A 16,761-nucleotide genomic window follows, 5' to 3' on the forward strand; every position below is an offset into this window, starting at 1 on the left:
TTCAAATTTAAAACTAAGCTAGTTAAGGTCTAAATAAGTATACGAGATAATTTAGTATTGTATACTCTATTTGTCCATAAAATAATATCTATAATGGTCATTTCGGTCTATCTACATAATAATATTTATATTTGTTATTTTTTGCCATTTTGCTAGGTGACACTTTCTACTATCACATTTCAATTACATTGTATTATAAAACTAATAGAACTATATAAATATGAAATCTGCATTTCATTATCATTTTTCACATACTTTCTTTAGTAGTAGTATTTTTTTAAATCGAGGCAAAGTGAAATTTTAAATTGTAGACAGTAGAGAAGCATTAAATACTTATATGAAATTATGAATTCGAGGACCATAAATTTACTCAAAATACTATGGCACTATCGTTAAATTTCAATCATCGTCTATTTACACATAGAGATCTGATTCCCAAATAAAAAAAAGGATTTGAAAATATCATATAAAATCCGGCTCTTTATTCGTAAAAATAACACTCAGAAATACTTCACTCCAAAATCTTATACCTAATTTTCTAAATTAACAAGTAGAATCACTATACTGTTCTTCCCGTGTCACCAAAAAACAAGCTTAATAAAATGCAGTACAACTTTTAATAAAAAGTAGTAGTTGCTAATCGGAGAAAATGTCTAATACTAATGATAACTAATTTATTTTTACAGTCGAATAAAAATAAGCAATATCTACATGGCATAAAAATTATATAAATAAGTATGTGTGCAACAATGATTTAGGCTTGTACAAAATAATAGTAGTAACAAATAATATATTAAACTCACAAATAAAAACAAATTATTACTATAGAATATTAAGAAATTTAATCAAAATAAATTATTACTATAAATCACACATATTATAAATAAGTCATATATTAGAAAAAACAAATAAATTGACATATTATAAATACTACTTAATTTAATTTTTCCACTTGAAATGAGACGTGTTTCGAAATGTCTCACTCAAATTGAATCCAAAGTGACATACCACAAGGTCCAAACCAATATCATTTTGGTCTCAGATAACATATAATTTTATAATTAAACAAAAATGATAGTAGTATATTTTTATAACAAAAATACATGAATCAAAATTATACATAATTTTTTTTATCAATGAATCATCAAAGCGAAATCATTTTTATGTGTTTGACTTGACATTTCAACACTAATTTTATCATATCATCTATATATCATGATTATCATCATATGTGGCTAAACTTTTTCAAGTTATTTTGTCATATTATGTACATCTCATGATTATCATAATATGAGATTAACTTTTTCAAAATATTTCAGTGTGAGAAATTGATCACTAAATAGTTATACTAGTACTACTATATTTTTCCAATATTCAAAGTTATTGGTAAAACCTGATAGCCTCATTATATAAACATTTCAACACGTACATTCAGATTTTCAGTATAAATAAATGATGATACTACACTTTCTAAGCATATCAGTGGTTTTATGAATTCCTATAAATACATCCATCCATTCCTCCATTTCTCACCGACAACATGCAACAGTAGATTTTGATTAACTGTAACATTTCTCTTCCTTTTCCTCTAAATTGAAAATGGAGTCGTTTAAGAAGAAATCATTCAAAATCAGGCACAGTGAGGAAGAGGGTTCGAGCCATGGCCGGACGGAGGAATACATGGTAGAGGATATGAGAGAGCGAGTCCAGTCGTCACGCCGCGGCAGACTTGACTTGGACTTGGACCTGGACTTGGACTTGACTCGCCGGAGGTTCAACCTCATCAATGGCTTGAAAGACCTATCTCAAGGCTGGTTCATCCACCCAGATAACAGGTAACTCATTTCGTTATATAATATACGGTATAACAGTTTCGGTACGTTATACTATACGAGACAATGGGGTGTGGTTGTGTCGGAAATCCATTTGTTTGTCTGAGCTGGTTTACATGCCCCAATTATTATTTACTTGACTTTCACATTTTTGCCCGATGAATACAGCTAGATGCTTATTGATAAGTGCACTGACGTGTGGAGGATATGAATGAAAGATAAGCACATATTTTTCGGGATACGTATACTAATATTAAATCATTTATTTTAATATTGTATAGCTTTATTTTACTATTTTTATCTGATTTCTACTAATTGTCTTTGATTATTTTTGTGACGTGAACCGTATGTTTATTAACTCGTGTCCTTATATACAGTATTATATTGTATAAAAATAAAATCTAAATTTCACTAATTTTTCCAATTTTTTTCTTAAAATTCAAATAATTTTTTAAAACTTACCGGTGGACTATGATGAAATTAATGAATTACTAGTACTAAGTTACTCCCTCTATATATCCATCATTTAAAGAACAATTGTGCCATTTTGATTTGTTCACGAGTTATAGAACTATTTAATTTATTCTAATTTTAGTATGCGGACCATATATATTCTACCAATTTTTTACCCTCATAATTTATATCCTGCAGAACAAAGAAACGTTTCTTAATATTAAATTTGTACTAGGTGTAGTTTATTGTAGATGTATTTGGCTCATATTTAAAACGAGCTGATAGATAATATGTCTACGTTTGGTTATATTTAAATAATACTAGTATGGCCAAAGCCCTTTTTTTTTTTTTTATCGATATTTATAAATATTGTACGTAAGCAAATAAACTTCTAGCATGTCAAGTAACTGGAATTTTTTGTACACGTATCTGTACATATGGACCTCATACAGATCTTTTTAAGTACACAATTTGACCTCTAGAAATGATGCATCAACTACGATGTTCTATAAATATTCCGACCTCTAATAAATGTGAAAAATAGGTTGATCTTTCATTATTCTATATTTTTGATTCAAACATCGAATTAGGAAGTCCCGGAGTACTTTATCCGATAAAGAGAATTGGAAAATAGAACAATTTAATGTCATTTTTTTAATTATTAATTTTTCAAAGGTGGAGATTTATTTTAAAAACTGCAAAAGGTGGATATAGGAAATGGAGTACTTTTTAACCCGTATATAGGATTAGTGAATAGACTTTTTGTGGATTCCACATTTCATCATACATGTAACATGTGCATATAGCGTGTGGTAACAACGGCTTGCAGCGATTAAATATTGCCTCATTATATATTTATCCCACTTAACATAGTATGTTAATCTGGGTATCATATTCATCCTTCTTAACATAGTAAACTGAAAACTCCAAATCAAAAAAGAAAAGCAAATTGAAATTTTTTTTAGAACATGGAACTACAACTTCATTGCATTGATCAGCTTTACCATTATTCAAACAGGAAAATTACATCCGAAAAATTACATTTCTTCGGTGTTCATTTGCTATGTTGGGATCAAATCCAACGACGTTGTTGCCAAAAATGTGTTTTTCTTGAATTTGCAAGGATAAAAAATAAACTTGAAGAACAAGGTAGATATGGCATATTGGCCATCACTCCCATTTCATCGTTTATAGAGATCATAAATGTCTACAACTTTATCTTGTAACCCCTGTCGTTGGCCCTCCATCAAACGATCAAAAAAACAGTTAAGCAGAGTTACTCCAACTGATCAAACATTTCTTCACCACCGAAATATTGATTCATAAAGAAATCATGCAGGTGGTACAAGGCCTGGGAGAAATTTATACTAATATGGGCAATATACTCGTCATTCTTCACACCAATGGAGTTCGGGTTCTTCAGGGGACTACCGGAGAATCTCTTCATTTTGGACATTGTTGGCCAAGTGGCATTCCTCTTCGACATTATCTTGCAATTCTTTGTCGCTTACAGAGACAATCATTCCTACAAAATGATTTACAAGCGTAATCCAATCGCTCTAAGGTACTTATTATAATCTTTTTCCATTGTAGTTCTTATGCTTTCATGCATTGTGTGTTAATTTCTTTTGTTTGGTTTTCCACATGCAGATATATTAAATCTTATTTTTTTCCGGACCTGCTAGCTTGCATGCCTTGGGATATTATCTATAAGGTCTGCCTCTATCTTTTTGTGACATTTATGCGTGTCGTTACCTTCATAGTTGGATAACATGCATATAATATGTACGTCCGATAGGCTTGTGGAAGAAAAGAAGAGGTGAGGTATCTTCTTTGGATCAGGTTGATACGGGCTCGCAGACTTACAGATTTCTTCCAGAGGATGGAAAAAGACATCAGAATCAATTATCTCTTCACGAGAATAGTGAAACTAATCGCTGTTGAACTCTATTGCACGCATACAGCGGCTTGCATCTTCTACTACCTAGCTACTATGATACCTAAAGAAAAAGAAGGTTACACATGGATTGGGAGCTTGAAACTGGGTGACTATAGTTACTCACACTTCAGAGAGATAGATATATGGACGCGTTACACTACTTCAATGTATTTTGCCATTGTCACTATGGCTACTGTAGGTGAGTCCTTTTCACTTTGCACATAAGCATACCAAATGCTCTATCACAATATTTGGTTGCAAATTCAATTTTGCATGAGACTTCGTTATATTCAGCCATAATGAAGAAAATGTTAGGGGAACATGAACAAATTATTAGCCCGTGAGAACTTCAATAACGCTTCAGCTTTTGCTTTCTCCATGTTGACATTACTATATTGTCACTTTCTCATATAATAGGTTCGGAATCTATAGATTTGTTCAATTGATCATATTTGTCTCTCTCTTGTACAGGTTATGGAGATATACACGCCGTGAATCTGAGAGAAATGATATTCGTTATGATCTATGTTTCCTTTGATATGATTCTTGGTGCATATTTGATTGGTAATATGACAGCATTGATTGTGAAAGGATCAAAGACAGTAAGATATAGAGACAAAATGACTGATCTTACCAAATATATGAATAGAAACAGACTTGGAAAGGAATTACGTAATCAAATAAAAGGGCACTTGCGTTTGCAATATGAAAGCAGTTTCACTGATGCTTCTGTTCTACAAGATATCCCAATGTCTATTCGTGCCAAGGTAAGAATCTGCAAACTCTGTACAAAGTATGTATAGCCAGATCATATCACCTTATGTGAGTTGGAAAATTGCAGTGATGCTATTATACCATATGGTTAGAACTGTTATTGTGTGTATGCGCGCATGACTATGAATTTTGGTCATATTGCTGAACTTTTGCAATGTAGACTTGTAGAGTTCCGATTTGTATATTATTAAAGATTGATGATTTGAACTATCTGTTTTGCCTGTGAGCCTGCACTGTTTTGTAAAAATGCTCAATTGAATGGCAATATTGCCTACCCCTTAGTTCAACAAATGTGTTCAATTTCTCATCTTTTGAAGATCAATGCATTATAGTTGGACCCAATCACTTGTTGAAATATAATCCTTGGATGATGCTAGTGTATGTAGCTGTTTTGATCCTCTTTAAATTCTTAACACATATTGATTATGCAGTGGAAAGTTATGTCTTAGGTATGTGCATTTATTTATGCATATTAGTTTAAATTTGTTTCCTCTCTATTTTGGCTGATGTTTCTTATTGTTTAAAGTGTTATGTGTTACAACCATGATATATTTCAGTCCATTGTTTTTATCAAGTTATAACTAATGTGTTAGTTCAATGGATGGAAATGGTCTTTTCAGTGACAATAGTTTATTTCTTGCAGATATCTCAGACTTTGTATCAGTCATATGTAGAAAATATTCCCATTTTCAAAGGTTGCTCCCCAGAATTCAACAATCAAATTGTAAGTCAATCATGTGATCATCAAGTAATTTCATAATCGAATGCTCTATCAGATATACTATTCTCCTACTGCAGGTGGTCTACTTATATGACAACCTGTTCAGTTTTTGATAAACAATGATGTTCTTCATTGTTTTGATAAACGAATATGTTCTGATAACATAATGCAACGATTGTAATTAATGTAGTGTAGAGAGAAAACACTAGAGTTTGTAGTATACTCCATTTAGTAAATTTTCCTTAGCATGTATCCTTGTGACTCGCCTTAAATGATAAATATTCATCATCCACTCTTTGGTTTAGGCTACTAATTGTTTCTAAACATATCTCTTTCTCCAGGTAACTCGAGTCCATGAGGAATTTTTTCTTCCAGGAGAAGTCATAATGGAACAAGGGAGTGTTGTGGATCAACTCTATTTTGTTTGTCACGGTGTCTTGGTATGACATTCCAAGTCATATACTTTTATATTATGTTGCATAAGTTCCTCCGAAACATTCTCTAATGAGCTTTGATGCAAAATCTTTCTAGTTTACATCATATGGATGTATTTTAGCAAATATCCAGGGCTTATATCAAGAAATTCATGCAGCATAACTAGTTATGATTTTTAGGCTGATTTTCGTAAGATATCTTTATTTCCCTTTTAGGATATGAGATTGAACGAAAGGTGCCATATGTTGCAGGAGGAGGTTTTAATAGGGGCTGATGGATTAGAAGAAACCGTGTCACTTTTAGAGTCTAACAGCTCGTTTGGAGAGATTTCCATTCTTTGCAACATACCCCAGCCCTATACTGTACGCGTATGTGAGCTATGCAGACTCCTCCGTATTGATAAACAAGCTTTCTCTAGTATTCTCGAGATATGTTTTCATGATGGGCGGAAAGTCTTGACTAACTTGTTGGAGGTAATTAAACTGTAGAGTTATGCTTGTCTAGTACCATTATGCTTCCTTTCTTCGCAAAATAATCTAATCTTTGTCGTTCTAAAAATAATAAACTTATGATAGGGAAAAGAATCTAATATTCGACTGAAGCAATTGGAGTCGGATATTACATTTCATGTTGGTAAACAAGAGGCTGATCTTGCTTTGAGAGTGAATAGTGCAGCTTTTTACGGTGACTTGTATCAACTTAAAAGTGTAATCCGTTCTGGAGCAGATCCCAACAAAGAAGATTATGATGGAAGGACAGCCCTGGTACGGTTTAAACAATTACATGTTAATGTTTGGTAAAATTATGAATTAAATAACTTGGTAATTCATGTGCACTGCTTTCTTATTCTTCTCTTTCGATTATTTTTCTACATGCTTTCAAAATGGTTATACAATCACCCAGTGAAGCCAATATATAAGATTTTGTTCCTCTCTTTTCTAATCGTCTTGTTTCTATGAGGCATCAAAATATAATTATATAAGAAAAATATAGTTGGATGTGCATTTTTGTGGTCAAGTAATAGTGATGAAATGGTTTACTTTATGCTCAGCATCTTGCTGCATCAAAAGGATACGAAGATATCACTATGTTCCTGATACAAGAACATGTAGATATCAATGCTGAAGGTAAGCTTCAGAATAACTACACCAGGTTTATATTCAAATCACAATTCTGTCATATTACTTACTTTTGTTTTTCTAAACAGATAACTTCGGTAACACTCCCTTGCTCGAAGCCATTAAGAATGGGCACGACAAGGTTGCTTCATTACTTTCTAAAGAAGGGGCCATACTGAAAATCGACAATCCTGGTAGCTACTTGTGCTCAGTGGTTGCAAAAGGAGATTCAGATTTTATGAGAAGGTTGTTGTCCAATGGCATGGATCCCAACTCAAAAGACTATGATCATCGAACCCCTCTTCACGTAGCTGCCTCTCAAGGATTGTATCTAATGGGGAAGTTGCTTGTGGAAGCAGGAGCCAGTGTCTTGACAAAAGATAGGTATACACACTCTTGTTTCCTCTGTTAGTAAAATTAGCCAACTGCTGAAACATCTCACTTGTCTTCCAGATGGGGAAATAGCCCGATAGATGAAGGGAGAATTTGTGGAAACAAAAACATGATCAGACTCCTGGAAGAAGCGAGGACGACCCAATTATTGGATAGCCCCCGTTCCAACGAGGTCACAGGTAGTCATTTGTTATAGGTTAAGAATGTTGGTGAGAATGTGGAAAATTGATTGATTAATATGATTGTTACTATAGCAGAGCAAACACATGCAAAGAAGAAGTGCACTGTCTTTGCATTTCATCCATGGGATCCCAAAGAAGGAAGAAAACATGGGGTTGTGATGTGGGTTCCTCACACCATGGAAGAGCTAATAGAAGCGGTGTCTCACCAGCTGGGGATGCTTGATGCAGAAGCAAAATACATTGTATTATCAGAAGACGGAGGCCAAATTCTTGAGGCCGATATGATAACGGACGGACAGAAATTGTATCTCATCCACCAAAACCCTTGAAGATCGGGAAAAAACTAGAAAATATTGAAAATCTGTGTATTTACATGCAAATAATCCTAAAAGAAATTATCGTTTTCGAGAATCAATGAATGCATTTTGTACATCCTTTTGCTCGATGTTCTAATGAGACCATGTGACTTCTTCAAAAGAATAATTGACCACTCACTTAGATTAAATTTAATCTCCATGTTCTTTGACTACTGTTTACAAGTTTAGGCAGTCATAGACTCATGATCGAGTAAGTGTGTTAGTAATATGTCTTTTTAAGGTTTGAAGCTTAAAATTATGTTAAATGTGGATTTTACATGTTATAAAGCCAAGAGCATCTCCGGTGACGCCCTTTCCACTAGGACTTCCCACAAAAAGTTCCTGCCACGTCATCACTAGGACTTCTCATTCCACTGCCACATCACTAGGACTTCCCCTGCACTAGGACTTCCCACTAGAACTTCCCACAATAAAATTAAATTCACAATTATTCAATTTACGGAATTAAAATTTACGGAATTAAAATGTCGACACGGAATACAGAAAAATTCGAATACTTCATTAAAAAAATAGTACATAATACTTAAAAAAAAACATAATTAAGTTAAAAATTACATAATCATAAAAAGTAGAGAAATGCAACCCTCGGCTCTCACTCCTCCTCGTCGCCCGTGCCGCTGCCGCCTCCGACGTCCCCGCCCCCAATCTTGACGCCATAATCATTAATGGGTGGCATTCCTAAATCGCGCCGACATGCGTCAATCACATCTTTGCACATCCTTTTGTACACAGGATCGTGCGTGCTAAACCACCTATGCATGTTCTGACTCAGGGTCTTCGTTAGCTGCGCGGGGGCGAAACGGTCTAGTTCATCTGGGGCCTCCGATTCAACCTCGAAGGACCCGCTGCGGCTGCCGCTTCCTCTCGCCATCCGCTGCGCAGCCTTTTGCCCCATCGGGCGACGACGACCGCGAGAGTCTGATCGTGGTAGCGGAGACACTTCCTCGGCTTCGGGGAGCTCGTGCGAACCAACATGCTGCTGTACTCACCGGAAGAGTTGATCTTCGTCCGCTTCCATCCCGATCGACACCCGCACAAAATTTTTGCGAATCCCTGACCACGAGAAAGGCCTCCCATTGGTCAAACTCTTTGAACTTCAATTCTTTGTCGGGGTACTGGGACAGGGACCGGTTCTTCACATCATCCTCGGACATGCCGCTGGTTGCCATGCGCAGTTGTTTTGGTAGAGGGCGGCAAAACGACCGAGCTTAGGCCTCAACCGATCCCACTGTTTCCGGCATTGCTCGGAAGTGCGAGGCTTCGCCCCAGCCGGTTTGAGTGTTAGGTAGGCCTCACTAATGCGATGCCACAATCGATCAATATACTGGTTCGCCCCGACATAGGGATCCTCGACTATACCGACCCAGGCCTTCGCAAGCGCGGCGTTTTTCCACACGGTCCAGATCGACCTCTTCTCATCCTCGTCCTCTGCCCCCGTTTGCGAGGAAGAGCTCGGGGCTTTCCAGTTGCCCTTGCCCCTTACCCCTGCCCCTGGCCTTGCCCTTGCCTTTGCCCATGCCCCTTGCAGCAGGCTCCGCCTCATCGGGAGTCTCAAGGATCGGCGATAGCCCCAACTCCTGCCCCAACTCTTCAAAAGAGAAAGTCTCGATGCCGGCGTACTGAGTCTCCGGAACAGTACTAGGGGAATCATCGGCCAACAAATCTATATATGAGCGATAGACAGATTCCCTAGGCGTCCTCGGGCTTCTGTACTGCATCGACCCACCCATCCCCGCCATATTTGGCGTCATACTCCCCATCCCCGCCATATTTGGCGGCATACTCCCCATCCCCGCTGCCCCGGGCATCATCCCACCCACTCCCGCCATATTTGGCGGCATACCGCCCATCCCCGCTACCCCGGGCATCATCCCACCCATCTGACTTATCCAATTGTACATATTGTAGAACATTTGGGGAGTAATCCCCGCCATTTGGGGATTCATCCCCCTATTTGGGGATTCATCCCCGCATTAAAGTTTCCCCCCGTTCCGGCGGGAAACGTGGGTGTGTTTCCTCCGCTCGTGGTGGAGGAGTTCCTATTGTACTCCATTTATAGTAGAAATGAAATTTGTAGATTTTGGTGTGAATGAAATGAAGTTCAACGAGCCGTATTTATAGAGTGTTTTTTATAAAAAAAATAAAAAATAAAAAATAATTAAAACTCGGACGTCCGACCCACGCCACAGTGGCGGACGTCCGGTCGGACATGGGGCGGATATCCGAGCCCATCCGACGGGCGCACGGGAAGGGCATGTCCTACCTTTTTCCTCACTACGACGGACGTCGCGGACGTCCGCCATTGGAGATGCTCTAACTAAAGTATATGACTAAAAGTGTCTGGTATGTGGTATTGGCCACTCCTTGTAATTAAATTCATAGAGTTTTCATTCTAGACCAAGAACTAATATATTGATCAGTTGAATATGTCGAAGTATTTAGGTAAACAGTTCGTTGAAGTGGGAAGTAAAAATTAAACCGAAGTAGAGTAGAATAATGTTATGAGCTATATGAGATTATATAAAAATGGTGTAAAAAAATTTCTCCGATCATACTTCAAACTCAAACCAATTTTTGCATTTTTTTTTATGAAACAATATCAAATATGAGAGTGTGTTATAGCTACCGCAAAAATTTGAGTTTGATATAGATGAATGGGATAAAATTACTTTTTGTTGAGACATACTTAAAAGTGGATTTAAGTTTCATGTAAATAGCTGGAGATGACGTAAATGGTAAACAACTTTTTTTGGAAATACAGATAATGTGTGATGAAGTTAAGGATTATGTATGAATATTTACAAATTATTTGAAGTTAACCCTTTTTGAAAAATAAATAATAGGAGTATATACATCAGACTTGAGAATAAGAGTATGGAGGCTCGTATATTAATTAAATCATGAGGTTTAATTAATTGCATCGATTTATTATAACTTAAATTTCCTTTGAATTAATTATTCCAGAAGTAATAATAAATTCTGTGAATTACTAAAGAAGAAAAGAGCCTGGTTGTTGACTACGTGGATTGTTCTTGAACCAAAACTCCATAACTATGCTTAAATTAAAGGGTAACTGCTTTTAAAGTCACCAACTTTACATGAATTCTGATTTTTTCCACGAATTTTAAAAAGTTCGTGTAATGTCACGAACTTTATAGTCGGTTGCCATTTTCCCATGTCAGGTTTTCCGGTCTGATTCAAACTGTTCGTTTCATATTAAGACAATGTCCAAATTCTTTTATCTTACTATCGTTATCTTCGTCTTTGAAATAGCTTCACGTAGGTACCTTGTACGCCTCAATCGGAACTCGGATGAAGAAGTTATGGCAGATTGTGTGCAGATTGTGAAGCTATTTTTCTACTATGTTACTGTCTATACTTCTTATTCTGAGTGTGAAGAGATGCTGCGGCGCTTGTAGTGGAGAGAAGAAATCTCATTGGGCTGAGAAAATAATCAAATTGGGCTCACAAGATTGGGCTTGGAAATGTTTTAAATTCTTTTGAGTTAATTGTTCAGCCCAAAGGACTGTAATTGATTTTTAAATTCTGAGGCCCAACATATATTATAACATATTTTAAATCCTTAAATTTGTCTTTTGTATTTTCTTGGGTATCCACAGTACTGGACGTAAAATCCGCTTCAAAATCTGCCACAACTCATTCTTTTCCTGTCACGTTAACATTTTTCCAAAATAATGCCCACCTCAAAATCCACCACAACTAATTTCATAATTTTTTATATTTTGTTATTTTAATATAATTATATATTGATGTTATATTAAAATATTTAATCATCAATATATTATTAAAACTAATACTTTTAATAAGGATGAATTAGTCACCAGAAGACATTAAAAAGAGACGTAAAGGACCCCGAAGGATCAAGCTCATCGGATTTGCCATCATCGCTTATTTGTGATGTAAATGGGTATCCACAAAGCACAATTTGTGAAGGACCTCTACGATAAAGTCCAACAGAATATTTTCACCACAAATATATACTCATTTAGTAAATCTTTGCATGTTGTTATAGCTTCAATAAAATTTCAACAAATAGAACTATAGTGTTAAATGGAATTTTAACAACCTCTTTTGGATATAGAACATATTTTTTGTAAATATACTAAACGATGCATGTGAATCTATCTTATACTCACTACGTCTGCCATTAAGAGTCCCGGTCACTTTTGTGCACTCGTTTTATAAAAATGATACTACCTCCGTCCTTCAAAATTTGTCCCACTTTGATCCGACACGGGTTTTAAGAAATGTTATGGAAAATGAGTTGAAAAAGTTAGTGGATTGTGGGTCCTACTTTTATATATTAGTTTTATAATAAAATGTGAGTAGGAATGAGTTAGTGGAATATGAGGTCCACAACCAAAAATGGTAAAAGTGAAATGAGACAAATTTTAGGGGACGGACGGAAATAGAAAAATGAGACAAATTTTCAGGGATGGAGGTAGTAATAAATAGTTAAAGTGAAGAAATGATAAAGTAAGAGAGAGAACAATGTTGAGAAGAGTCTTTCTTAATATTATTCTCTCACTTACTTTATCATTTCTCCACTTTAACTATTTATTATCATTTTTATAAAATGAGTGCACAAAAATGACCAAAACTTCTAACGGCGGACGAATGAGTAACAAATATACTAATCAATCTCATAACTTGTTTTGTGCAGAAACATTAGGTGAACAATCAAAATAACTAAATACATGTATGGGTTTGGAGAATTTGGAGAATAAGATTTGGAGAACACCGTGCATTCATGACAATCAAATAAGATTTATATAAGGAAAAAACAAAGGTCAAAAGTATTATGACCTCTCGTATAATCTATTAACAACATCTCCAATTATTTACACCAAAATCAAACTCATTTTAGTGTAAATGTTAACATCAAATAGTGATTTTTAACTCCAAAAAAATTTACCCTAAACTCAAATTTAAAAGAATATTTCCTATATACTTGCATTTTATAGTAAGTATAGTTTGAAAAAAAATGGTTTAAATTTATTTTAATGGATACCCAAAAATAAGTAATACTAATATTTTACTTAAAAAACCCAAAACGAAATAACCTTTACATAATATTATTGGAGCTCTTTGTCTACTCTATTTGAAATTTATAAAACCATTAGAAATGATGTACGTTCTTAAAAGCTACACAATAATCAATAACACTTTTGAAATCTCCAACACAAAACATTTCATTTGACATTCATCGATTCAAATCCTAATATTTATGTATTAAAAGATTCTATTAAAAATGTAGAAGAATTATACTCCCGTCTAACAAAAATAAAGACATTTTCCTTTGTCCGTCTCGTAGAAATATCTCATTTCTATTCATGGAAAGTTCTCCTCGATGTAAAACGTCTATGTACTCCTATTTGTAATTCGGACTTCACAAACGGACTATAGGAAATTAACTATGGTAAACGAACTATTTTCATTCACTACTTGGAACGTACTTAAAACATATAGGTCGATCACAACGCGTGATAAAAGAGACTAGGCGCGAAGTAAAAATACCGATCGGTCGGTTTTTCAAAAGACATGGGAAATAAAAAGGGAGGCCATTACAAAATTGGGACACAATTTACTAATTTGTAAAGGACCAACATCTTTGGCCCAAGTCCAACCCACATGAATCTTTGGCCTTATAACTCAATATAAAATGGGATTAAAAAGAAGATTTTACCCAACTCAATCACAATTTCTGTGATCACTTTCACCAGTGGAGGAACGGAAATTTCAGTTCTTCATAGATTTGAAGTTCTACTATTTCTTTTCTAGTCGAGTCATTACCTTGATTTATCATGCTTTTTGCAATGGTCATAATATTATTATTATTATTATTATTATTATTATTATTATTATTATTATTATTATTATTATATAAAGCAAAATATCTTTTACTCCATACATTTATAGTTTGTAATCAAAACAAATTCCATTAAAGTTGGAAGGAAAAAGTGAATCATCTAAGACTCTAGCTTTATATATCTATATCTATATAGTGACTTTCTTGTAGGGATGTCAATCGGGCCGACCCATCGGGTTTCGGGCCAACCCTACTCGGGTTGCGGGTCAATCGGGTCCGGGCTTGCCGGGTTGTGATTTCTTTCGGGTTGTAAAAGTTCGGCCCTAACCCTAAAAGCTCGGGTTTCGGGCTAGCCCGACGGGTTAATCGGGTTGCTACCGATAAGGTTAAGGCTCGAACAATCCAATAAATCATGATGAAAATTAGTTATATTTATAAAATATAAAATATTTAATTATGATAAATTTGGTATATATGCTTAAACTCAATCATAAAATACTAATATTTGTGATATTTCGTGAAATTTTAATACATGTTAAAAATTTTAATATTCTTTTAGTGAGATTAATTTATATAACAATTATTATATTAATAAAAATTCAATACATAATTTATATATTTACCATAAAATTGAAAGTTATCTTTTTTTAGTTATCTATGTCATAAAATTAGTCAACGAAGTGTCGAATTATGAGTAAAAAAATGAAAAATGAAAATTTTACCGGGTTACCGGGCCAGCCCATCGGGTTTTCGGGTCTGGCCCTAACGAGTTGCGGGTTAATCGGGTGCGGGCTTATCGGGTTTTATTTTTATCGTCCGACCCTAACCCTACAAATTTAGCGGGCTATTCGGGCCAGCCCACGGGTTGCGGGCTACATTGACATCCCTACTTTCTCGTATAAAATGTTTATCGAAGAAATGTTTTTGATTTATACTGTTTGTCTTTCTCTTGTACAGGTTTTGGAGATATACACCCAGTCAATCCGAAATAGATTATTTCACTGTCATTTGTATATTTGTTAACCTTATTTTTGATATTATTTGGCTGGTAACATTTCAACATTGATCATGAAAAAATCAAAGGCATGAAAAAAATAGTCGATCTTGACAATTTCACGAAAACTAATTACATGGTGAAATAGATCAACACTTTCGTTTGCAATATGAAAGGGACTACACTGATATCGCTCTTCTAAAAGATATCCCAGCCTCTGTTCATGCCAAGGTAAGAATATGGAAATTGGTATATTCAGCCCACTTGATATGACCTTTTGTTGAGAACTTGGAGATATCCATTTTTTATTTTAGACATATACTCATTAATAATTTCTTTGTTCATTGGATGGAAATTGCCTTTTCAATGACAATCATGCTGAACATTGTATCATTGATGGTTGTTATAGTAATGGTTGTTATGTTGATTTATTTTTTTGTTTGACATGAGATTGATCGATAGGTGTCATATCTTGCAGGAGTCTAAAATACTGATAGGAGGAGATAAGGTCACATCTTATGTAATGCCAAACAACTCATTTGGTGAGATTGTAATTTTTTTGCAACATTCCCCGGTCTTGTACTGTATGCGTAAATGAAGTGTAGACTCATGTGCATCGATAAACAGTCGTTCTGCAATATTCTTGAGATCAATGTGCGTGATCGGTTGGAAGTCTTGACAAAGTTGTTGGAAGTAATTAAACTATATAATTATGCATTGTTGGCTTGTGTTTCTTTCTCTTAGCATAAATGAAATATTAACATTTCTTCTAACCATAATATACTTATGATAGAGAAATATATCTGATGATCTAATGCAACATTTGGAGTACCATATAGATAGACAAAAGACTAATATTGTTATGAGATTAAACATTGCATTCTTTAAGGAGGTGTGTATCAACTTAAAATAATTATCAAAGTCTTGAAAAAGAATCAAGATGGAAGCACAACCTGGTATTGTTTAAACAATTACCTATTAATATTTGGTACTGTTAGGCATTCATTTTATGTTTCGTTATATTGTAGTAGTACTTAAATACATTGGTAATTCACGTGTGTACTTCTTTTTTATGCTGTTCTGGTTCGCATTCAATTCAAGTTTCATTCTTTTAAATTGTGTTTTTCTTAACAGATAACCTTGAAGTCACCCCTTGTCGGAAGCCATCAAGAATGGAGACGCTGCCAAAAAGAAGTGCTACGTGTTTAGATATGATCGTCTTTGCTCAGACTATATGAAACGATATGGTACAACGGTATAGTGTACCGAAGTTCAGTACAGTATACCGAAATATCGATATGGTAATGGTACTGATATTGTCCATACCGTAAGTTCGGTATACTTAAACTTTCGACATGGTAACAATATTAAATTCTTTCATACCGATATTTTTGGTATAATATATACCATATCGACCCAACCCTCCTAGATGTACTTGTAAGTCAAATAGACTTGGATACCCATCCAAATAATGTGAATATTTAAACTTTACAGTTTATATTTATTATACAATATATTCCGTGTGAAAGATATATAACGGAAACAAACAACAAATGACTATTTTTACTTTATGTTCAAACTAAACACAAATCTTCAATGTTTTTTTATAACACATTTATCTATTCATCTTTAACATACTCAGTCTACGTGTAATATGAAATGTTACGGCATAATGATGCAATAGAGCTTGAATTCGCATTTGATCTGGTTTTT

The 16,761-nt window shown here is 34.7% G+C and overlaps 1 protein-coding gene across 2 annotated transcripts; it reads left to right on the top strand.

Moving 5' to 3' along the window:
* The first annotated feature begins 1,475 nt into the window (after positions 1–1,475).
* LOC125216441 (potassium channel SKOR-like) lies at positions 1,476–8,279 on the top strand. 2 transcript variants are annotated; one of them, XM_048118151.1, is made up of 13 exons: positions 1,476–1,835; positions 3,625–3,849; positions 3,936–3,999; positions 4,084–4,423; positions 4,696–4,991; positions 5,642–5,722; positions 6,061–6,159; positions 6,406–6,627; positions 6,730–6,918; positions 7,206–7,281; positions 7,362–7,656; positions 7,726–7,844; positions 7,920–8,279. In XM_048118151.1, the coding sequence occupies exons 1-13, from the start codon at positions 1,600–1,602 to the stop codon at positions 8,174–8,176; spliced, it is 2,499 nt and encodes an 832-aa protein (XP_047974108.1). In that variant the 5' UTR covers positions 1,476–1,599; the 3' UTR covers positions 8,177–8,279. The 2 variants fall into 2 exon arrangements, with proteins under 2 accessions (XP_047974108.1, XP_047974109.1); XM_048118152.1 differs by having other exon boundaries at positions 1,477–1,835; positions 7,923–8,279.
* Positions 8,280–16,761: the final 8,482 nt, after the last annotated feature.

This window comes from Salvia hispanica, chromosome 3 (assembly GCF_023119035.1).
Source record: "Salvia hispanica cultivar TCC Black 2014 chromosome 3, UniMelb_Shisp_WGS_1.0, whole genome shotgun sequence".
NCBI classification, from domain to species: Eukaryota; Viridiplantae; Streptophyta; class Magnoliopsida; order Lamiales; family Lamiaceae; genus Salvia; species Salvia hispanica.

Bases quoted from the DNA above. Each gene is read 5' to 3' on its own strand.
- LOC125216441 (XM_048118151.1), top strand. From the start codon at position 1,600: ATGGAGTCGTTTAAGAAGAAATCATTCAAAATCAGGCACAGTGAGGAA. The intron at 4,000-4,083 runs GTCTGCCTCTAT...TACGTCCGATAG, and splicing joins CTTGGGATATTATCTATAAG to GCTTGTGGAAGAAAAGAAGA. The intron at 4,424-4,695 runs GTGAGTCCTTTT...TCTCTTGTACAG, and splicing joins TGTCACTATGGCTACTGTAG to GTTATGGAGATATACACGCC.